Below are 25,239 nucleotides of genomic sequence, written 5' to 3' on the forward strand. Positions count from 1 at the left end.
GAAGCGCGCCAATGCATAGCGGACGACCAAACCTGATAATGTCAAGAGAGGTCGGGGTAGACTAAATTTGACATGGTAGGGGTCCGTAAGTAGAGATATGAAGGACTGGAATATCACCAAACTAGCCATGGGCAGGGGTGCGTGGAAGTTAGCTAGCCACGTGCCATAACCATGACTTGGTTTCGAGATCTTATGTGTTTCAACTCTAGCCTACTCCCTGCTGCTGCATGTGCGTGTATATATACTAGCCTATGACCACCTGGGAATACAAGTTGCTTTTCCCTGTTGTATAGTTTTTTTTGCATATTGTATGACACATGCACGTGTATATATACTGGCCTATGGCCACTTGGGAATACAAGTTGCTATTTCAAGGAAGCTTTCATAACCGAGGAAGATGTCTCGTTGCAGGGATAAGGAGGTGTTGCTAGGATAGGGGTCGGTCTTTTGTTCGAGTCGTAGTTCAGAGTAAGTTTAGGGTGTGTTTGGTTGGGGAACAAAATTGAATGGAATGTCATGGTTCCATTCCTCTGGAATGGGTTGGTTCTGTTCCTGTGTTTCGTTGAGGAAGATAGTTGGAATGGAATGGTGACATTTCGGTGTTTGGTTGGCGAGATGGAATGGGATGGTGACAATATAGCTTTATATGTTTACAAACAAATTATATGGCATTTCAGTTGTATTTGTAGGATAAATAATTTATAAATTGACTCACAAGCATAACAAAGTGCCCCATATCTCAATTTTATTTCAATCTGCATTCTCTCGAACATTTACGGTGATTTGAAGATGAAACATGCACTGCTTATTATGATAAATATACAACTATCTCTCTTGCATGATAACATACCTAAAAACAAAAAGAATAACTAGCTGACTCTAAGCAATAAATTTAGGGTTAATGCTAGTTGGCTCGTTGCCATTGAGTAAGCATCAGATTGGAGGAAGCATGGGAAGTGGCTCCCGCGAGTCCTAAACGGAAGACCGCATCGTCTAGCAAGAAAGGTCGCTGTCGCTCTATCGCAGATCCGGTCAGGTCGCCTCCAACAAGCAAGGTCCGGCGCGCCCGCTATAGGAAACGACGATGAGGCATATATAGATGAGGGCGGCACCAACCGTCTGACGTGCTCGCCGCTCCGCTGTGTCTGCCACTCGTCTCCTTCAGCCAGATCTGTGGTGTGGCGCTGCTAACAGGGATGAGGCGGCAGGGATGAGGGGGTTGCCGGCCCAAAGCTGCCTGCCCGAGGGAGAGACGGAAGGGGAGAGCCGTCAAACTGAGGAAGAGACGAGAAAGGAGAACCGTCGGCCTTGGGAGAGACGAGAGAGGAGGAGCGACGACCGTGAGGGAGAGGGTTCGCGGGGCGAGTGCGTCGGGAGGGAGATGAGAGCAAGAGGCCGTTCCGCGTGGTTCCTCTATATTGGAGGTATAAGTGCGTTCCACATATGAATATTCTGTTCGGGAGAACGAGTGGGTATCGATTCCTAAATCAACCAAACGCGAGAACGGGGCCCAAATGCGGAATGGACCCGTTCCATTCCACCCCGTGACCCGAACCAAATACACCCTTAGATTGCCGGATCGAAACAGAAAATGAGAGTGGGCTGGGTTTTGGCTAGAGGATGGTTATAAACTCAAGTACTAGTAGACATCCATTCGACATGACCTGTAGAAAAATAGTTTAAAAAGGGAATAAATTATTTAATAATTTATTTTATTCAAGCAATTCCCCCCTAGTCCCTCTAGTAACAACTACTTCTCTACAGTTTGAGAAGTGGTATGTTATAAAAACAAGATCACATGCTGTTAATTTTTTATAATATTTTTTGTCACCACCAGTTGCCAGATTATAGTACCATGGTTGCCATGTTAGGAACGAGCAGTTGCCACCATAATAGTGTATGGTTACCAATTAATAACTTGCTTGTATTTAGACATTCCTATGTCATGTAGAGCTAGAGGTAAGTATTCAAGTTTTTACCAACATGTAAAAATGGTATCATATCACAAAGAAGTATCACGCAAGTATTGCATTCGTGGAGAATGAGTCTCAACAACCTGCTAACCAAGTTAGAAGTTACAGTAACTGAGTGGCTATAATCTGGTATAAGCTGGAAAGTAAACGACAATAATCTGGTGCCAATGGAAAACAGTCGCCAAAATATATCAACATGTGATCTCATTTTGAAGATCTCGTCATAGTGAAGCCATCAGTGAAAAAGGTTTGAGAGAGAACATTTCAAAAATATGAAACTTGAGCAATGTTTGTTGTCATCATGCTTGCATGTATTAATCTCTTTGGTTGCGGTGCGGGAAGACTACAATGCGGCGCCGCAACGTAGTACTCCCTCTGTTCCTAGATATAGGGTGTATAGTTTTTAAAGGAAAAATCCAGATTGTATGGTGTAATGTATTTGTTGACAATTTTACCCTTTCACTGATCACATCCCACACATCACGTCCCTAGAAAAAAGGAGATGATTTATTAGGCACAACCACAATCCGTGCATTTTCTGCATGCTGCGTGTAGGTTTGTTAGTGAAAAAAATTAGACCGGGTGTAGATTGTGCAACCGGCCCTTAGTTTTAGGAACGAATAATCTTGTTCCTTTTTCTTGTTCGTTCATGTGAACAGATCGAGCAGGCAATTGTCTTTCTTCCTTCCTTCTCATGGACAATCAGCACACCAAGGAGGCAACCTCCCATCCCATGGAGCCGGCGACGTCCCTTCTCAAGGATGAGGAGATCAAGCCGACGGACTCTGTTCCATTGGACAAACAACAAATCAAGCCGATGATCGTGCCATGCGTCATGTATCTTAAGTGCCTGGGACGACGAACGACTTAATAAATTGGTTCTCTACTTTCTGTGTACTGTCTGTGGCAAGATACGAGTTTTGTTTGAGCCGCTCTCAAAAGAATCTTCAACGAGCAGCTCGGAGTTTAAAGGTAACGACGATGAAAATAATGGCAGCGACTTGGACACCGGATTGAAGATTAGAGAGTTTGTGAACAGCAAATATGGGGACATGTAGGACTTGATCGGTACTCTACTTTCTGTTAACAGTAATCCTTGTGTTATACTCCCTCCGTCCGGATTACTTGTCGCAGAAATGGATAAAAATGGATATCTAAAACTAAAATACATCTAGATACACCCATTTCTTCGACAAGTATTTCCAGACGAAGGGAGTATTTACTTAGCTAGGGAGTAGTAGACTAGTCGTAGGCTGGCTGGAGCTTCCTTATTAAGGTAGTGCATGCATGTAGACAACAATAGTCAATTTGGTTTTTGCATGTACCAGCAGCTGCTAGAGCTGCATGGTCGGTTTGCATAGGAACCGACTTCCCCTGTATTATATATGTGCCTTAGGGCAGCAATATGTTAAACAGCATAAGTAAACCACTTTCCTGTCTTCACTCCAGCTCCCCTCTTGCTCCTCTGCAGTCTCTTTCTAACACTTTCGATGTGTTCCCAATGTAGGTGTTGAAGATTATAACATGTCGGTTTGAGCATGAATATATTTATTGTTGTATCTCTACTTTCGTTTATTGTTGTATCTCTGCTTTTGATGTGTTCGTGATGTAGGAGTTGAAGATTATGACATGCCTGTTTGAGTATGAATAAATTTATTTTTGTATGTTTACTCTATTTTTGATGTGTTGCCGATGTATCCATATATCTCCACATGACTTTGAGCGTCCACATGTTAATCACCATACATATATTATTGCCATTGAGTGTAAAAAAGAGTTGAAGCCAAGAAGAAGAACATCAAGAGTTGAATGGAACACTATTATGAGTAACACTAACCCGATTACAGTATCGAAGACCCTTGACTAAAACCATTTGGAGTTCAACGCGAAACACTACAAGTTGAACGGGAAAACGCTCGACAACATTATCATGGTAAGCACTACACATCCAGTGAAGATTTAATGACATCGTTAACAATGCTTGCAGCGCATAGTAATGCCACCGGGAGATCGCCGAGCCTCTCACAGTTCTCGCCAAGAGTTTCTCCTGGTTCTCCTGAGCCTCTCTCCCGGTTCTCGCTAGAGGCTTGGCGATCTCACGGTGGTATTACAATGCGTTGCAAGCATTGTTAACGGCCATTGGATCTTTATCGGATGTGTAGTGCCTACCATGATAACGTTGTCGAGCGGCTTCCTGTTCAACTCTTAGTGTTTCCCGTTGAACTCTAAATGGGTTTATTCAAGGGTCTTCACTAATATAATCGGATTAGTGTTACTCATAATGGTTACCCATTCAACTCTTAATGTATTTCTTCTTGGCTTCAACTTTTTTCTACACCCAGTGGCAATAATACATGTATGGTGATTAACGTTTGCACGCTCAAAGTCATGTGGAACTGTATGCATAAATCAGGAACACATACAAAGTAGAGTATACTCATGACAATAAATTTATTCTTAGTCAAACGAGCATGTCATAATCTTCAACTCCTACAATCGGGAACACATATGGCAATAATTTTATTCATGCTCAAACCGGCATGTTGTAATCTTCAACTCCTACATCGGGAACACATCGAAAGTAGAGTACCGATCAAGTCCTACATGTTTTTGTATTTGCTTTTCTCAAACTCTTTAATCTTCAATCCGGCGTCCGAGTCTCTGCCATTATTTTCGTCGTCGCTACCTTTATACTCTGAGCTGCTTGTTGAAGATTCTTTTGAGGGCGGCCCAGAGAAAACTCGTATCTCGCTGCAGACGGTACATTTGTAAGATGCCAAGTCCGAGAACCAATTCATTAGGTCGTTCGTCTTCCCGGGCACTTGAAGACACATGACGCATAGCACGGTTGCCGGCTTGATCTGCTGTTTGTCCAATGGAACAGAGTCCGCTAGCTTGATCTCCTCGTCCTTGAGAAGGGAGGTCGCCGGGTCTATGGGATGGGAGGTCGCCTCCTTGATGCGCTGATTGTCCATGGAAAGAAAGGAATAAAGACATTCGGCTGCTTGATCTGTTCACGCGAACGAACAAGAAAAAGGAAGGAACAAGATTATTGGTTCCTAAAACTAAGGGCCAGCTGCATGATTTGCACCACGTGTCCACGTCTATTTTTTTTCCTAACTAACCTACACGCTGCATTTTTTTCCTTACTAACCTACACGCTGCATGCAGAGAACACACGGGTTGGCGCTGTCCTAATAAAGCATCTTCTTTTTTCTAGGGATGTAACACGTGGGATTAGATCAATGGAAGGGTAAAATTGTCAACAAATGCAACACACCATATAATCTGGATTTTTCCTCAAAAAAATATACCCTATATCTAGGTGTAGAAACGGAGGGAGTAAATCATATATGTATGGTACTAGGTTTCTTGTATTTCTTTTTTCAGATTCCTAGTTTATCTCCTAAGGTCATGTTCACATTGATGTGTTAGAAAGCTTTACGAGATGTCACAGCTGAGCAACAAAAAATCTGTCATGATGCACATGCACATGAAAGTATGCCTTTATTTATGTATCTAACATTTATCATGTGTTCCCTGATGGTGTATATCTTATGTATCTAACATTTATCATGTGTTCCCTGATGGTGTATATCTTTATCCCGAGAATCATATTGTCGTTGTAATAACATAAAATTATATTCCAGGTGATGGGTATTTTGAAGTTGGCTGATGAGATGGGCCTAAGTTGTATAAGAGCTTATAAACTTGATGCTCTCAAATCTGTACGGAAGGCTTATGAGGAAAGAAATCTTGGCGTGGCTGATAATTGCTCTGAAGCAATTGTGACCCTAGCAGAGAACTCTGGCCCTATCCGTAGTATAATCGGTGCCGGTGTTACGAATGCAGCTGAAGACAGCTCAACTGCAATAGTTGAGCAGACTGGTAAGCAGCATGCCAATTTATACCCATGTCTTCATTTTTCTTCACCACATCAGCTCTATTCTGTGCATTCTGGATCCTTTTTGTTCACATGATGGTATCATATGGATTTTTCAGATCTCTGGATAACATGGATGTTTTAATGTTCTTTGGGTATTTCTAGTTTGGAGTGAGAACTGTGTCTGAATTTGTTTGAATTATTTAGACACTAACCTAAATTGTCACACTATTTCCTGAAGCAGCAGCAATCATATTTGTTGTACATGTTGGACACTGTATATGTTGATCTTTTCCAGTATTCGGGAATTTCATTTTTTCTTTTAAATGATGGAACACCAGATGCCAAAAGGTATGTTAGCAAGGCAGACCTCAGGAAGAATTTAAGGCGATTGAGGAACGGGACAGGAAGAAGTAACTGCTCTGGAGGTAGAGTTGAAGACTCAAAAGGATTCTTTCCAAGCAGCTTTGATCGTGTCCTCCTTGATGCTCCATGTTCTGCACTTGGCTTGAGACCTCGTCTCTTTGCTGGTGAGGTAAGGGACTACTATACCTAAATTGTGTATGTTGTTGATCGTTAAATTGCACTTTACATTCTTTGCATCACTATATGTTACAATTGTTTGCCTATGTGAATACAAGATCAACAAAACAGTAATCATAATTTATAATTACTATCCGTATTATATTTTATATTATAAAATAAACTCAGATATTTCATGTTTAACATAGTGACATCTAATCAAGCTTCAATCCATTATTAAGTTTCATGCACCAACTAGTAGAACCAAAAGTTGGAGAAGGTTGGGCCTTGACATATACTTGAACACCTCCTCTCACGTGTGACTCGATAAGGCCTACATGTGGAAGAAAGAGTGCAAGCAAATGTTTATTTAAAATGTGAAAGCCAAGACTTGAACCCAGAGGTTTCGGATTAACAAAGCTTGGAGGTGCCGTACTTTCAAAACAACCCGTTATGGCATAAAGAACTAGGCACTCTAAAGTCCCTGACTTCTCATGCTAGGAGGTACCAGACCCCTCCGGGCACCCTACGAAAATGATTTGGTAGATTTTGATCTGGTATGGGCCTGGCCCATCACAACTTAGGCCCATAGGGCCGAATTCGTGTACGAAAATGATTTGGTAGATGTTGATCTGGTATGGGCCTGGACCATCACAACTTAGGCCCATAGGGCCGAACTCGTGTAAGTGAATTAGAAGAGGAGGGCTGATCAATGTTTGGAGATGAGTGCTGCCACATCCTACGGCACATAGAGACGAGCTGCTGGTACACCTCTCATTCAACATAGTATCAGACGCCGACGACGGGGCCTGACGGGAAGGCGGCGAAGGGGCTCATCTCGGTAGCGGGCACTCATCTCGCGGTTGTGCGCCGGCTAGCGGGGAGGTCTGCTAGTGGCTGCGTGCGAGCGCGGGAGACGTGGAGGTGGCACGTGAGATGTGTGGCGTGGCTGCGTGGGAGACACAGCGACATCACGGCTTGGTCGGAAGGAGACGCTCGTGCTGCTAGAAACTGCTGCTACTAGAGGCTTGTGTTGCTGCTGTGGCTGCTGGTTCTATGTGGTTGTGCAGTGATATCATGGACGAGAGTAATGGATAATCCATTTTCATTTTTATCTTGCATTCAACAAGATTTTTCAGGTCTCCAGAGATTTTCTTCATGATTAGCGCATCCCTTCTGGAGACCCGACCCTGCAGAAGAAATTAGTTCTTCTTAACCACCCACATTTGTTAGGGTGGCTGAGAAGCAATGTATCTAAGTGCGCCAATTGAGAATTTAGGCATTGAAGCAAATGCACTTCTCTTCACAGAGGGGTTAGTATACTCAAATAAATATGCCGAGAATTTTTCAAACGTTTGTGAACATAGTGGTTTGAAGAATAATGCACACATTCATTAGACCGATGATTGTTTCCCTGCGAAACAAAGGCATTAGCACGACCATAAGTGGGTCTGCGACCATTTGAAGACTTTGGGCCATATGAAAAAATTTCCCCGGGGTTTTTCTTCTTCATCAATGGTGTCATGACGACATTCACTTGAAGACTTTCTAGAAGGCTTTTGGGCACCCAGATTTTCTTCATCGGGGGACCATTCCTACAGTTAGTTCCAACAAATTTGGTAAATACTTCACCATTCTGATTTTTGAACAGTTTATAGTTGGAGTCAAATGACTCATCAGAGACATAAGAAGTAACACAGTTGTAGCTAGACAAAGTGGATGGATTGACAAGAGGCCCTTTTGCAGGCACCCAGGTGGTTTTGGGGTTACTGCTCAGGTTTTCAATAGGATCCATCTGCATTGATTTTTCTTTCAAATGCAATACCCTATTTCCTACGGTTCCTGTTCAAGATCTGCTTCTTAAGCACATCGCAATGCCCTTTGAGGCTTTTGTACATGCCTGTCATATACAATTCCTTCAACCCTGCATTTTCGTCAGTGATATTTGTGGTTCCTTAGATGAGGGGTTAGTAGCCTCCGAGACAGTTGAAGAAATTGCACTTGCATTTGAACATTCAACAGAAGAATTTGCATTTTCATGGTCAAGGCATTTCAAGTAAGGTGACACAAATTCTTTGCGAGCGGTACTGATCTATTGAGCGAGCAAGACATCGTTTTACGTTCGAAGAACATCATGAGATGCTCTTAGTTTTTCGAGATCTTGCTTCCTTTGAAGAAATTCATAGGAAAGCTACTTATGATTGGCTGAGAGGGCCACATGACGACTTTGAAGTTCGTCATACTTTGATTGAAGACTTTGAAGATCACCGGTCAAAGATTGACTTCGATCCATTTCCTCATCCAACAAATCATCGCTTTTGTCTAGAAGTTTTTGAATATTTTCCATAGCAGTTTGTTGCTCAGTTGCAATTTTAGCAAGTTTCTTGTAGCTAGGTTTAGATTCATATTCAGAGTCATCTTCACTGAAAGTATCAAAGTAGGCAGCACGTGAGGATACCTTTGGCATCTTTTGCCATGAAGCAATAGGTGGGAGTAGAGTCGTCGTCACAGGCCTCAGCGTCGGTGACGTAGCCATTTCCTTCATGGTTGAAGATGGATTTGGTGACGAAATCGGCAGCGAGAGGTAGGCTCGCCACACCCGAGTCCGACTCCTCAGATTCCTCATCTTCCTCTTGATCGGATTCTTCCTCAGAATCCATTTCCTTGCTGATGAATGCACGTGCTCTGCTAGAAATGTTCTTCTTGTATGATGAAGATTTTGAAGAAGACTTTGAGGATTTCTTCTTCTCATCAGAACTGTCATCCTTGCTCTTCTACTTCTTTGATTCCTTTTCCCAGAGAACTGTCATCCTTGCTCTTTTTCTTCTTTGATTCCTTTTCCCAGAGAGGGCAGTCAGTGGTCGGGCTTCTTGCATTTGTGGCAAGTTCTCTTCTTTTAGTCTCGAACATAAGATTCTCCAGTTTTCTTCGAGTCATACTTTGAAGGCTTTCCAAAGCGGGTTTTCTTTGAAAACTTCTGGAATTTCTTCACTAGCATTACAAGTTCTCTGCCAATTTCTCCGAGGTCATCGGAACTGCAGTCATATTCTTCTTCAGATGAAGAAATTCCTTTGGCTTTTGCTTTTGCCTTATACACGTTTCTCCTCTCAAAAGGGCAGCCTGGTGCATGTAGCTCCTGCTTGCGCAGGGTCCGGGGAAGGGTCCGACCACTTTGGGTCTATTGTACGCAACCTTTCCCTACATTTCTACAAGGCAGCAACTTCACCACTGCGCCAAGGCTCCCCTTCTTAGCTTGCTAAAGTTCAAGAGTATTGAGCCTCTCAAGAATATCAGCCAGGTCAAGTTGCTTGTAGTTAAGACGCTCTTGAATCATCAGTCCCAAGATGTCAAATGAACTGTCAAGTGATCTCAACAATTTCTTCACCACCTCATGGTCGGTGATGTCAGAGGCCCCAAGAGCTTGAAGCTCATTGAAGATATCAGTGAGGCGATCAATGTTTGCTGGACGTTTTCATTGTCGAGTCTCTTGAAGCGGTTGAAGAGATTGCAAAGAACATCAACTCGGGAGTCACGTTGAGTTGAAACCCCCTCGTTGGCTTTGGAGATCCTATCCCAGATAAGCTTTGAGGTTTCCAAAGCACTCATTTTGCAATACTGTCCTTTGTTAAGATGCCCACATATGATTCTTCGCTTGAGAGTCAAGTTGTTTGAATCTCTTCACGTCATTAGCATTAATAATGGGTCCAACAGAGGGCACACCATTCTCGACGACAAATCAGAGATCGTTGCTGATAGCCTCAAGATGCATGTGCATCTTGTTCTTCCAGTACGGGTAGTCTGTGCCTTCGAAGATAGGGCACGTAGCGCAGACTTCGATCATACCTATGGCCGACATAAATAAAACTCCAGGTGGTTAAACCAAAATCACACAAAACAAGGGAGTACCTTGCTCTGATACCAATTAAAAGCGCAGGTAATCGGGGGGAAGGGGTGAATGGTAGATTTTTTCGTCAAAGTCGGTAGAGTTTGACGAAGAACAGAGTGATGAAATAGAAACAGAGGGGAAACTAAATCATCACAGTGAAGCAAAACATGCGCACATGATAGATGCAGATGAAGAACATGCAATCATACATACAATCAAAAGTAAACATGATGAACCGAAGGAATGAAAAGCATCAAAATGAAAGTCTTCAGTTCAAAGTCTTCAGAATGCAGGACACAAATTCTTCAAGTGCACAAGTACCGAAAGTAAAGGGTTGAGGAATTTGAAACCAGGTTGGCTCGGTGAAGAAACGGTGTTTTGTTTGACCAGTTCCAGTTGCTGTATCAACTGTATGCCTAGTTAGGGAGGCTGAGATCGAACTCAAAAGACACCAAGTCTTCACCTTATTCCCCTTGAGCTAAGGTCACTTAGACCCCGCCCAATCACTCGTGGTAAATCTTCAAGGTAGACTTTCAAAACCTTCACAGACTCGTTCTATGGCACTCCACAAATTCTTCTTGGATGCTTAGAACATGACGCCTAACCGCCTGAAAGAATGACAGTCTTTAAAGGTAATAGGCGTCGAACCACATAGGACAATCTTTTCAGTGATGCTCAATCACTTTGGCTTTAGGTGTTTGGGTTTTTCCTCACTTGGGTTTTCTCAAGTTCGTCAGAGGAAAGGTTGCTCTCAAATGACACTTGTCAATCTTTCTCTTGGAGCAGCCAACCAACTACTGATTGTGGGGGGCAGCTATTTATAGCCAGGGGTAACCATACATGGTAAGACATAAGTCCCCTTCGGACACGACCGTTGTTAAGATAAGGATCCACTCAACAGCTGGCACTTGCACAACAACGGTCGGTGCGACAATTTCATCGGAACTCTCATTTTCCTCACATGGTAGGCAGATCGCACGGCGAAATCCTAACTCTTCAGTCAGACCAATTTCGTCAACGACCAGAAGAACTTTGTCTCTGTCGCTGAAGAACTCGACTGCATTGCAAGAGATTTCCAAAATCTTCACTCAAATAGGGTCATCCAAAGGCAAACTCCATACTTAAATCCGACCTTATATTGCCATGGTTTCAAGCTATCCTTCACATAGCAGCCAGCCTGTGGAGAATGCCGAATCAGCGAGCCGCTTTCCGATTAGGACATGGCAACTTGTATCACCTTGGGAGAGCTATAACTGGTCACTGCAGATCTCGTATGTGTACCTTGCTCCTGAGTGCCTATATCCCTCCTGGCCGTTTCTCCATGTTTTGGGCACCTTCCCCAGTGCGCCTCACCTGGGTCCTGTCACAGCAGGAATGCCTCGTTCAGCAGGAGTTTTTCCAAAAACGAGTGCAGACACTCTTCAACTCATCGGTGTTCTACATCTACCTTTGGGATTCGTATTAGAGCTTAGTAATTGTTACTATGTGTTTGGCCTTACGCAAGAACATTATATCAGGATCTTGTTTATTGCGTGATGGATATTCGTTTCAAGTTTGAGAACAATGGTTGTTCTATATATTTAAAGGATATGTCTTATGGCTGTGCACCTGTTAAGAATGAGTTGTTTATTATGGATCTTGAATGTAGTAATCTCGTCTTTAACACTGTCTAGCTAATTGCCCGTGTGTTGCAATAGGGGCATACATATTCTAGTGGTTCAACACCAATTGTGTCTAACATAAATCTTACACCAATCATATTCTAGATTTTGGTAAGATTTGATTTGATTTGATTATGGGTAGGGGAAGGCAAGAAATGTTTTGATTTAGTTGGCTCGTGTGGCCAGCTCATTAATTGGAATCGTAACATACCACTTTTGAAACCCTAGAAAAGTTGTTAATAGAAGAGCTAGGAATTTTTTCGCTTAGAATAAAATAAATTATTGAACATTTTATTTTCTCTATTGCAGTTTCTTTTCTCCGGCCCATGTCAAAGTGGAAGTCCACTAGGACTTGAACTTATATCTATCTTCTAGTCAACATCCAGGCCCCCTCCTAGCTTTTGTTGGATCTGGTTTCAAACCTACCCCGACTTGGACTTGGACCCGCGACCAACGATCCATCCTAGCCAAACCTCATTAGCCCTGTGCGAATGCATCTTCCTCAGCTCCGAAATCTTCCCTTGAAGATCTAAGCCAACTCAGATATCGAAATTATATTGACGTTACAAAATTGTATGCAAATTTTATATACAATTTCACATGCAAATTGACAGACAAATTCACATATACCTAAAACAGGAGGACTGCATTTACCTCGGGCCAGCGCACTAGGAGTCCGGGTCTGGCATGGCGGCATTCCTTGGGACGACGCGACAGCGATGGAGGGAGGGTGAAGAATGCCAGGCCCGCGTGGCAGTTTTTGTGGACGCCAGAACTCTGGCCCAACAGCATGCGCTGTGCGGAGGGGCAAAGGCCAGTAAGAGGGGAAGCTGCACGGCGAGGGGGGAGGCTGGGGAGGTTGGAGGCGAGTGTTGCGCAGCGGAGGCCTTCTGGTGAGCTCCCGACACGGGAGGGAGAGCCACGTGCAAGGGAAGTCTCCTCCCGCTCTCTGTCGTTCGGTTTTGGGGCCTGAGGGTATGCCTGTGGGAGTTGGGGCTGGGTGGGAGGGGTGTTATGGGGGGCCCGCATTTTCCTGGCTCTAATAGGGGGCCTGCTGGAGATTCTCTAATATCTAGATGGTTAATTTTAGTACAACTTGCTAACTTATTTGCTGTTTCATGCATTGCATTATTACAGGAAACTCTGGAATCGCTGAGAAAGAATGCGACGTATCAAAGAAGATTGTTTGATCAAGCTGTTAAGCTAGTTCGCCCTGGTGGGATAATTGTTTATTCCACGTAAGTCTGTTGAACTTTGTTTTATTGTTACTGGGGTAGAAGGTCAAAAACTCGTGCTACATTGCTCTGTTCTCTGGTGCTGGTACACAGTAGTTCAATTCACGTTTTCATTGCTTACTTGACACAGTTAAGAGATACTGAGTACCCACTGTATTTCCTGTACTGGGATAGTGGGTCTCTGTTTGGATAAAAAGCACAGAGCCTGGATTATAAACAGTGCAGCTAGTGGTCTAACAGAGATTCATTGTAAGTGCTGCAGCAATACCAAAAAACAAAACATAAATGATATTCAGCAGGTGAAACGATCAATTTTGTTCCATCTACATACACTGTTGTGCACGATATCAATGTTAGCTACTTGATGGATAATCGTAGTTGCTCCATAAACTGCATAACTTGCTAGCAGTCATTTTATCTTGCATATGCCTGCCATTTATGCTGGTGTATTGTTTAAGTGGCCTACAATTTAAATGGGAAGCAAATAAGCAATACAACTCACTGTACAGTGTTGATTACTACTGGTACCTTATTTATTTTTCTGCTTTCCAGGTGTACCATAAATCCAGGAGAAAATGAGGCTTTGGTCAGATATGCCTTGGATACATACAAATTCCTGTCACTAGGATCACAGGTAAGTTCAGTGACTTGTATGTTGTTGTGTCTTCGCTGCGGTGGATTAATGTGTCAGAAGATTTTGTTTGTGCTACTGCACATGTAAAGTTTTCCATTTCTCTTTAAAAGCGATGCATGTCTTTTATCTGCAATGTGTCTACCTGATTCTGCTGTTGGAGAGACGTGTCTTATTTTAGCCATTCGAAAATTTTAACTCCCTTCTGCATTTTCTACTTCCGTCACCCTTGTTAGCTCTGGCACCTTCTACGGATGTGAGTTTACATTTTTGGCAGAACTGCAGCCATGAGAAGTGAGCTAAAATGGTTAAATTTGTAATGTTACTTTTTCCCCTTGTCTGTTCTCAAAAGTCTCCCAGCACATTTTCTGTGTCCTCTCCGTACCTCTCCTTTCACCCACGAATCCTTCTTTTTCTCATTCATTGGCTGCTGGGAGCCAACTGGCATGATTGCTCAACGCTGGTCCCCAGCTGCCTGTGCTAAGGCAGTGCAGGAGGCATCTCAAATGGCCTCTCCACCGCACAGATCTGTTCCTCTATCTTGGTTCCATCATGACACAGAGTCCTCCACATTTGCGGCACTACATTCCACAAGTATGCCTCCTCGCCTCATTACTGTATTACTGCCGTGTCGAGCCGCTGCAGCACTGAGATGCCTTGAGTTCCACTCATGCTGGTGCTCTCCAGGGTGTCTTCGTTTGGTCAGTTGGATGCCGCATGGCTGCTTGGCACGTTTACCACTGTTGGCGGTGTGCCAACGGCGCTGGCCCCTGGCCCTGAGATCCAGGACTGGTAAAACATGAGTGCCCAGTTTTCTTTTAACGGAGTTGAGCGGCAGAAGTACTAAAAGCAAACAGGAGTGGCAAAAGCAAGGGACACCTTTTCCAATGCAAAACCCAGTAGCTATATATTTACAGCACAAAACTTGAAAAATATCCCATTAATTTATCTGTTGCATTTCATCACTTGTTTGAAATTAATGGTTGTTGCAAAAGTTGGCGCAAAAGCTTGATCGGTTTGCGAAGATGCCACTGAGCTGCTCACCTGCCTGGGCTTGAATCCCTCTGCCTGCATTGTTCATAACATAATTGAAATATTTGTTTATTTGCGAAACAATAGTTTAGCTCAACATTATAGTGCATGTTAAAGCTGGTGAACTTGATTTAAAAATGATAGCATGCCACCTTAAGACAATGTAGAAGCAAATTAGGTCTTGGACCCTTTGGTGGTATCTGCATTTTTGCTTCAAATATGCACACATATTTCTAACTTGAGTAGAGAAACTGAGTGCTTTTCTTATACTCCATCTGTTCCGAATTATAAGATGTTTCTAACCTTTTCTGAATCTGATGTATATAGACGTGTTTTAGTGTGTTTGTTCACTCATTTCAGTCCATATGTAGTCCATATTGAAATATCCAAAGCGTCTTATAATTTGGAACAAAGGGGATTTATAATATGTTTACTTGAGACAATTAAACTTGCTGTGCTATATGACTCATTGCTAAACTCCCGACACCATTTCTATTGTCAACCCTTTTTCAGCACCCAAAAGTTGGAGGACCTGGTATTATTGGCTCGTGTAAGCTGCCCAACAAGGCATATACTGAGTAAGATCCAAATATTTTTGTTATATCTTTGTTTGAAATTGGCTCCTGAACCTGTTATCTAGATTATGTTGTGGAACGACCATTTCGTGATTTGGCAAAACTCAGTGCCATAATTTGGCACATGGCTACAGCCGGATGTGGTACATTTGGGGATTGCATCCCAAACTTTCGTTGTTTCTTTTGACCTTTTGAGAATAGTAGAATAACATGAGGGCATTTCATATGCATAGGCATCAGCAATGTACATTAGTTTGATAAGCTGTCCTTGTGCATAAGACTGTACTAGGAAAAATGCCCGTGCGTTGCAACGGGAGAAAAAAATATCATATTCTAAATAAATTCATTATTGATGGTCCAAGACTATAGATAAGTGGCGGAGATAAAAGAACTCCAAGAACTCTCAAACAAAAATTTGAAGCATTTTCTCATTTAGCTTCATGAGCTTCGCCGGGTGAGCTCATTAATTTGAAGCATTTTCTCATTTAGTATGAGCTCAAACAAAATTTTGAGTTCACACGCATATTGTTTCACATTCTACATACTGCTAAATGCTAAACCACCGATCAAACGTACTCATTATCCGGAACTAAACTCAACCAAATTACGGTGGAAAACATCAATTTTGTAATGAGTAAATGTTTGTGCTGAATGGAACATCCTTGTGATTTTCCCATTCCTATGTCAGTCTTTATGTAGAACATTCACCTTGTGTATCATTGCCACATGACTCTCCTCCACTCTTGCTTTGGCTCCATCACTTTATACCACTCCAGTTTACTCTGTTATCACATGACCGCCTTGTATAGCTTCAGTAATCTAGAATCCACTATGTGTGAATTTGGGAGCTCGCCGGTGGAACAACGCGCTCTGTAGCTTCACTGCAATGCCTCATCATGCTCCATGATGGTGCCGCTGCTCAATGCCATTTCAAATGATTAGCCTCTCATTGTTTCATATAGCCATAACATTTATTCCTTAACCCTCCTTCCCGACCACGCCGACGGTGGCTGCGGTTTCCACCTGATCACAAAGCGTTCTAACATGGTCAATCCCAAGACGCTGGACTTGTCCACCACATGACCTGCTCATCCTGCTCCTCTCCTTTCTGTTGACGTCTTGAGCCCGGCGCCATCGAGCCGGCTAGATTCTGAAGCACATCTAACTCTTGAGAGCCTTTAGAAGGATGCACTGTTTATACCATTCGCCAACATAGAGCAGAAACAAACAGGTGCATTCAAACAGCCTCACCTACCCAAATTCCTTTCCCTTTCTATAGAAGCTCATTGTGCACTAATTGTACATGAAACCAATGACAAGCAAATAAAATACTTACATGATTTAGAATTACAGGACAAACTCATCATATATAGAATCAAAGAAAGTTGAACTATCTTTGCCTCTGGGAATTAATAAAGAGAAAAGAACGTATCACCACAATAACACACTCGAAGGTACCAACATCCTATCACAAATAAAAAAGGCAAGTACCAGCATTCTATCACAAATAAAAACGGCAAGTGCCAACACCCAATAGACTTATTTCTCCACCATCTTGTAACTACATCTGCTTTTCATCCATCTAAAGTCTTTCTCCAAGATCATCGTGAACCCAATGTGCATGAGTAGGTCTCTAGGTGACAGAGTGCAAATAACAACACGCAATTCCATAAGAAGTTTCTCTCATAAAAACGTAAGAAGTTATCACATGAGCTGCATCCGACAATAGTGGAGGGAAATTATACTATGAAAGGAGATAATGGAAGTTGAGAAGATTAACTATTTACCTTCACTATCAGTGTCATATCATAGGCGGACACAACATATTTTAGATTAGAGTGATGTCACTTTGCCACTGTTGATACTCCAAGGACATGTGTGGTGTTGGTAGGAGCTAGGATCCTACCTGGTCTAGGGCGTAGGTTGTACGGGAAGGGGGAGGGTTGACGGAGATGCGATCGCGGCTGCCGGTGGCGGGGCGTCGTGGCGCGATGAAGAAGAGGCGGCGGCGGCGCAAGAGGCGGCTAGGGTTAGGTCTCCCGCTTCCTTCGGGAAGCCGAGCAAATAATGATTGCTTCTTGCTTGATTAGATTGATACATCTCCTCTCCTTATATAGAGAGGTTTACTTGACTCTTAAGCAAACGATCCTAATAACGATAAGATAATTGGGCTAAGCCCCTAATAACGATAAGATAACTTGGGCCACAACCCACTTGGCTAAGCCCCTAATATGCCGGTCATAACACTTCTCCCCGCCTGCACAAACAGCTCGTCCTCGAGCTGTAAGGTGGGGAAGCGCTTGCTGAACTCCTCGAGGTGATCAACCAGCGTCAAACACCTTCGCAACAGCTGGGGCGGCCAGGTCGGCGGCGACGGCGTCCTCCGGAATGTAGTCTGCAGCCTCTAGGTAGAAGAGTCGCGGGCAGACGTGGCCGGGCGTGTAGGGCTCATCGCAGTTGAAGCACAACCCTTGGCGGCGATGCTCGAGTAGCTCGCCCGAGGTGAGCCGGCGGAAGGGGCGCGCCGCGGTCGCGGCGAGGGGTGCCGCGGAAGCCTGAGCAGGCCGACCCTGTGCGGGAACATCCGGTCAGGGTAGCGACCCAGCGGCCCGGGACGGTGATTCCTGCTGGATGGCCATCTGGAGATCCTGGGGTCCCCGAAGCTCCACGTCCACGCGGATGTGATCCGGAAGTCCACTGACGAAGAGGTCGGCCCGCTGCTGCGCCGTCACGCCCGACGCGTGGCATGCCAGGGCCTGGAAACGGTCGGCGAAGTCCTGAACCGTGGAGGCGAAGGGAAGGCGGCCTAGCTCTGCCAGGCGGCTCCCGCGGATCGGTGGCCCAAAACGAAGGAGGCAGAGCTCGCGAAAGCGCTCCCAAGGGGGCATGCTGCCCTCGTCCTGCTCGAGGGCGTAGTACCAGGTCTGTGCCGCGCCGCGGAGGTGGTAAGAGGCGAGCCAGGTGCCCTCCGAGGCGAGGGTGCGCTGCACGCGAAAGAACTGCTCGCACTGGTTGAGCCAGTTGAGGGGGTCCTCCGTGCCGTCATAAGTGGCGAAGTCCAGTTTGGCAAACCGCGGCGGTGTCTGAGTCGGAACGCCATGGCCGACTGGCTCGGAGGTGCGAAGCAGCGAGGATTGGGGCGCCCGGTCAGCATGGCCGCGACCCGTGGAGTGCCCCGCCGAGCCGCAGGGATCGCTGAACTGCAGAGTTTTTGCCTGCGGGTCTCCAGCCGACGTGTAGACGGGTGGCGGCGATGATCCGGTCAGCCAGGCCGGTATTGGGGACGGTGACGGCGGGAAGCGCACTTGCTGGATCAGTACGCCTCCCTGCGTGGGTGACCCGGGCCCCGTGCTGGGCGGTGGCGGGGCCGGCAGCTGCAGCGGTACGGACCCGGGTGGCGTGGGGGGCGCAGCGAGGGCCGGGGCCGACCACTGTGGCCATTGAGGCGCGGCAGCGGGCGGCGGTGGGGCCGGCAGCTAGGGCTGCGGCTGCCCGGACCCAGGAGGCGTCGGGGGCGCAGCGAGGGCCGGGGCCGGCCACTGCGGCCATTGAGGCGTCGGGGGTGCGGCGATCGCCGGAGCCGGCCACTGCGGCCAGTGGGGGGCGACGGCGGGCGGCGGCTGATCGGGCCAATGGTGGTGTAGAGGCCCGATCGGCGCCGTGGTGGCCGTGTACCAGGGCAGGGCGGCTGGCCCGGTCGCGGCGGCCGGCTGCAAGGGCGGCGGCTGTCCGTAGGGCCCGGCCAGGTAGAGGCGTATGCCCTGGACGGCGGTGACGAGGTCGTTGAGGACCCCGGTCATCTCCGCTGGCGAGTAGATGGCGACGGGCGGCGCGGTGGAGGGCGGCGGCGTCTGGCCGGTGGAGGCGCCGGCAGTGGAGTCCAGCAGCGCGGTGGTGACGGGCAGCGGCGGGTTGGGTGGTGGTGCAGACATGATCGGAACCGAGCTACGTAATACCAAATTGGTAGGAGCTAGGATCCTACTTGGTCTAGGGCGTAGGTTGTACGGGAAGGGGGAGGGTTGACGGAGATGCGATCGCGGCTGCCGGCGGCGGGGCGTCGTGGCGCGATGAAGAAGAGGCGGCGGCGGTGCAAGAGGCGGCTAGGGTTAGGTCTCCCGGCTCCCTTCGGGAAGCCGAGCAAATAATGATTGCTTCTTGCTTGATTAGAATGATACATCTCCTCTCCTTATATAGAGAGGTTTACTTGACTCTTAAGCAAACGATCCTAATAACGATAAGATACTTGGGCTAAGCCCCTAATAACGATAAGATAACTTGGGCCACAACCCACTTGGCTAAGCCCCTAATATGCCGGTCATAACAGGTGTGGAGACCCACATCTGCATCTTGAAGCAGATTATCTTGAGCTCCTTGAACTGCAGAATGCCACAGTTGCGAACACCATTAACTCAGTGCTTAGCTATTTTCCTTCAAATCGGCCACCTCTGTAGGAAGCGAGAGGCCTCAATGAGAAACAAACCATGGAGTTCTACACTGATTTTCCCAGGAAATTCATATGTTTAATTGGAAAACAATTCATAGAGCTACAAACCTATCAAGAGGCACAAACCAGCTAAATACCTTCAGTAGTGGTGTCTCAAGTCAAGCCTGCAATAGGAGAAGTATTTGTGGTGCCATCAATATGTGTCAGACTATACTGAAATGTGCAGCAGCTAAAACCATTCATTCATTATAAGATAAATATTATTTGCAATCTGAATACAAATATTATGTTATTACTCAAGTTTGCTCGTTGATTTTTTTTCAGCTTCTAGTGCAGATTGGAAAGTATCGTTGAACTAAGTATATTGTACATTGTAGTGGATTGCAGATTCTGATGTGCACAACTCACAAAATAGCTCGGCTAATTTGCTGAGAACAGATTCAACCAAAAATATCTGGACCATTATTACCATGGTTACCGTTGCAGGGAAATAAATCATATGAATGTTTATACCAAATCATTGATACGTATCCCTTGTGAAACACATCAGAGGAGAAATTTAAACAGAACCTGTTTAAAATAACTCCTCTGTACATCTATCTTAATTTTTGCACAGATTTCTCAAAACCTTAGTACAGAGCTAGCAAGAAAAGAGTATATACACTATAATAAACAGGATTTTAAAAAATCTGAAAGTTGATAAAACAGAAAATCCAAATGTATTAGGGAATATCAGTATTCAGTCATCATACCTTTGTTTGAGCCTGAAAGACATTACAATTAGATATACGATGCAAGTAATCTAAGATTCAATGTTTAGTTTATTCAGAAGAAACAAACATTACTCCATCCAAATCCTCTCCATTGGAAACATTAAGAAAAACCATTGGCTAGCATGGGGTGGCATGAAAAATATCTGTAACGCCTCCTCTGAACATCAAACTGAAGTTGCTGCACGGTAGTTGATTGGTAGAGGTAGAGATGTAAACCACCCTTCAGTTGTATGGAACTTACTGCAGGCTGCCACTGAAGGAGATGCAAACCACCTTAATTAGTTGGTTTTGTTCAGATCCCTACAACGGACAATGTGGTGATCTGTAGTAGTCTAGTAGACCATAGAAAAGAATTTTTATTCTTGACTTGACATTGCAGATCAAGCCAGGGTAGTGGGGCATCTATGATTGCTTGTCTGGCTTTCCTCAAAGAAGCTCCCATCTATATTGATCAATCACCCAGCCAACTTCCGGCGGCGACCACTTTTCATCGCTTTGCTCGGCATGCTCATTCTCAGTTTGCACAGCATCTCCTTCAGCCCGGTCAAGCTGCAAAATTTTGCAAAACATCTCCTTTGGCCAACCAAACGACATTGGACAGACCGGACTTTGCCGAGACATTGGGGAAAGGTGTGGGCGCCTTCATCATTTAATCTGGGGACAACCAAACAGATCAGGTCAATCGCCATGCCTGCAAAATCAACTGAGTATTTCCTCTCTTTGTCTGCTCGCTCTGCTCAGCCATGGGATGCGGCAGAGCCAGAACAGGGGAGCTGGTTTGGGCAGTAGGCTGTCCGCGAGGAGGGCCTGCACGGGAGCCGGCAAGAGTTTCCTCTATAGCAGGTTGCGAGCCGCACTGGATGGGAGAGGACAAGGGTGTGCAGCAGGCGAGGAGCCCCTCGGGGGAGTGGAGACGCGAGGTGAGTCACCGCGGCAGGGCCCTACCGCACACAATCAAGCCGTCCACCGGCGCCCCCATCGCGCCTATCGGCGGGCGGCGTGCTTGAGGGAGCCGCCGGCTAGTGCTCCGTCAAGGCTATTTACCGGCGTCGGGGGACTACGGCGGCATGTGCAAGGGGATGGGAGAGGGTTGCCGGCAGCGGAGGGATAGGCGCGGCGGCGGAGGAACCCTAGCGCCAGGGCATCTCGAGTTCTAGTGCGGGAGAGAGAGGGCCCGTCAAATCGTTTCTTTCACTTAACAGATAAGATCGTGATGGAGTGCGGGTTGAATACTAAAAAACACAGGGACTTTTGTGTAAAAAGGATGTGACGGTGAACCCGACAAAGTCAATCCATGCTTTATTATTAGGGAAAGATTGGGCCAAATAAGCTGGTTTGTTAATCAAACTGCTGGACAAGGTTTGTTTTAATAATTCTGGCCCTTCTTGCAGCGTGCTGCTCTGTAGTACTAGAAGCATTTTACTCCCTCCTTCCCAAAATATAAGGTGCGATTGACTTTGCACGGTTTTGATGTACGACTTTGACCACTAATATATATCAAAGTACATGAATAGAACATGGATAAATGGCATTGTCGTATTTGTCTTGTAAAACAATTTTATTTCATATGTTTTTATAGACACACAGTACGTGAAAATCATAGTCAAATTTGTGCCATGAAGACCAAAAAAGTCAAACGGCGCCTTATATTTTGGGAAGGAGGGAGTACATTGTTGGAAGATCTTTTGGTCTATGGCATTTTATTTATAGCATTTTCCTGTAAAAAAATGTATTTATTAGTAATTATGTTATCAGCTGTTCAGATATATAACGACTAGCAGGCGGCACTTGGCTGAATCAATATATGTTTAATCTTGCTTCAGTGTATAAAATGGTTTGTATTACTATGTGTAAAATAGTCATGTACCTACCCTTTACCCATGAGACTTTTATTTTGCATGTGTTCCAGTAAAAGTTGCCTGGACAACTCTAACAATCAAACGCTCTTGCAGGCAGTGGTTGACGGAGGATGAAGCACAGCTTGTCCAGAGGTTTGATCCATCATCATCACTGGATACGATGGGTTTCTTCATTGCGAAGTTTAATGTTGGACAGAAGGAGGACTGAGCAAAGTGTGGTTTGTGTTGAGCACCATATGTTGGGTACTACAAATCTTCGATAGAATCAGTTAAATTGCAGGCATTTTCAGTAGTCACTGGCATGTATTGTTGCGACTACCTGCATTGCATCCAAACATTTCTTGAGAATTTTGGTTATCTAGGGGCTTATATAGTAACGAAATCACAAGAGGACTATGATTTAAACATGTGTAAGTTTGATATGACAGAAATTTTTTGAGGTATTTCTAGGTTATCGCTGGATGGGTGGTGGGTTGGAACAGAATTAAAGAACAATGTTGGGTTGGCCTTCATGATAGGTCTTTCGCTGGAGAGGTGACTAGTTGTTCAATTGTTCAGTGTGTATTGTTTCGCAAAACTACAATATTTTCCTATTATTTGGTTTTTGGTTACTTAAAAACATCTCTAGCAGATGGTGTTAATCCAGTAGCCAATATCTTCATATAGGTTATTGATATGGCCATGGGTCTACATCAGTTGAGAACTGAAAAAAGATTCATTTGTATGTGATCGTGAGATCTTGTTTTGAAGCCCTGTAGGTTATTGTTAAGTTTCATGCACTAGCCAACGCAAAGATAGCCTTCATGAATGTGGCCCTCCATGTCACTAAGGATGGCCACGCTGTGCTGCCTCTAGTGTCGAGAATGTCATGAAAAAGCTACACATGATGCATGTTGCGTCCGTGGCGTAAAAAAACAAATGTGGCCAAGAAGTGAGGGTAACAATACGAAATTGTATCTTAAAGTTATTATAAGGGACACGTAGGTATATAAGATGGGTTCTGATGTAACGTAATATGAGTCGTATTCTTAGTTTTGTATGCGAAATCATTGGTGTACTCTCATGGTACCGCCTTGCGGTACAGTGGGCTGATGTAGTTTCATTCGGTCTTCGGAGGAACGCCTTCGCAGCTTGTCTTGAGTGGGGAACTCAGGTATCGACTCGGGATCTGTTGGAGGTGTGTTCTAAGTTACGCGTTGTTGCTTTGGCTATGGGACAACCACAGCCCGGGCACATGTCATTTGTAAAGTGTTATTCCAGGTAAGGATGTCACTCTGATTTTGAATACACTGGGTAGATTTGTTGTGTAGAGCGGCAGAATCGATATGGAGTATAAAGGCAGCATAGTCTTGCATGTAGGACTAATGCTCCCTCCTTGACACCTTTCTTTTTTTTGGGCTCCGCCATCTGGTAGAAATTCTTGCAGACGACCAACCCCCTCCTTCTCTGCCTCGATGTTACCGAGGTGGCACTTGTGTGTCACTCATTTGGTCTTGTCCTGCTCGCCACCAGACTTGGTGTAGATCACCAGTACCTTATTCTTACCAGCCTGTTGGTTGTTGGCCTTCAATGCCAGTCTATTGCCGGTCTTGCTACGTCGCCACACTCCATCTATCTTGTGACGTTTTCTCATTCCACTCTTGCATGCCTTGGAAGGACAGAGGAATAAATGCTTGCTCATGCCGTCCACTATAACGCCTGCTCAAGCGATGATCAGACACAATAATTGATAGTTAGTTTAAGTACTGTTGCGTGTGTCTGTGAGATGTGAGCGTTCAACGTTATCTTGGCCGATGCAACAAATCGGAACATATGACATATTCCATATCCTAACCAAACCTATGTCAGTAAGTACACGGTCCAACAAATATTGCTAGTGTACGGTTCAAATAGTATCTTTGTTCATGGCTAGCTAGCTAGGAAGGAAGGAATGTCGATGAGTGTCTCACCGGGAAATTTCCCAGGATGAGCGCAACATATGCCTTCCTTGACGGCTATGGTGGGTAACAAATAATCAATGAGAAGGTGAGATCACACGCCCTCATCTCTCACTTTGGCCTCGAGGTGCTCCATTAGTTCTTGGTATGTGGAATTGAACCCGAAGCTAGCCAGCAACAATGACCAATACTTTTTGCACTACAAACCGGTCAATTCCCTTACAAATGTGCTCAATGTATCAAACCCATGCCCGGCGGACAGATAAGGAAGCTGCCAATTCAAATCTACAAGTACAAGAAAACCCCAACAAAATTTAGCATACATGATAGATTTAGAAACCCCAACAACAATCCAATCCCTTCCATCGGTTAGTAAAACTCAATAAATGTCCAAATTTGTCGGACAAATACTTCCAGGGCGACCACGGTGATAGTTCCTTCCTCCATGAATTTATGGGGTAGTGTAGCTATTCATAAATACACTTGTATCTTGCCTTGAGTGTGTGTGTTCTGGTGTCGAGTTGTATCAGTCGGGTTGTATGATGGTCGATGCTTTATCTATAAAGCAGGCATGAGACTTTTTGGGTAATTCTAGGTTCAGATCACCAAGCCACTTCACATGTTTCTATAAGTGGATGTAGCCATATACATGCATACATGTAGCAACACGTATCACATATGCCACCACCGTTCCTCCCTACATTTACGTTACGACAATAGTGATTAAGGGTCTCCCCATGGATGTAGCTAAAAGAGGTTTCCATAATCACCTATCAAGAGATCAACGGAGGAGGGAGCTGGCTTCTGTCACTGCAGTACCTCCTCAAC

General features: G+C 45.0%; 1 protein-coding gene across 3 annotated transcripts in view; it reads left to right on the forward strand.

Moving 5' to 3' along the window:
* LOC123163816 (rRNA (cytosine-C(5))-methyltransferase NOP2C) overlaps nt 1-23,024 on the forward strand; it is a 45,416-nt gene extending 22,392 nt beyond the window's left edge. For 2 of the 3 annotated variants that reach the window (XM_044581198.1, XM_044581199.1), the window contains exons 7-12: nt 5,624-5,861; nt 6,198-6,391; nt 13,063-13,163; nt 13,713-13,794; nt 15,337-15,401; nt 22,568-23,024. In XM_044581198.1, coding sequence (XP_044437133.1) covers nt 5,624-5,861; nt 6,198-6,391; nt 13,063-13,163; nt 13,713-13,794; nt 15,337-15,401; nt 22,568-22,682 — 795 coding nt within the window. In that variant the 3' untranslated portion in view covers nt 22,683-23,024. Of the gene's footprint in view, nt 1-5,623; nt 5,862-6,197; nt 6,392-12,564; nt 12,819-13,062; nt 13,164-13,712; nt 13,795-15,336; nt 15,402-22,567 lie in introns of those variants that run through there. The other variant, XR_006482002.1, reaches the window with a different exon arrangement.
* Nucleotides 23,025-25,239: the final 2,215 nt, after the last annotated feature.

This window comes from Triticum aestivum, chromosome 7D (genome assembly GCF_018294505.1).
Source record: "Triticum aestivum cultivar Chinese Spring chromosome 7D, IWGSC CS RefSeq v2.1, whole genome shotgun sequence".
In the NCBI taxonomy this organism is placed as follows: domain Eukaryota; kingdom Viridiplantae; phylum Streptophyta; class Magnoliopsida; order Poales; family Poaceae; genus Triticum; species Triticum aestivum.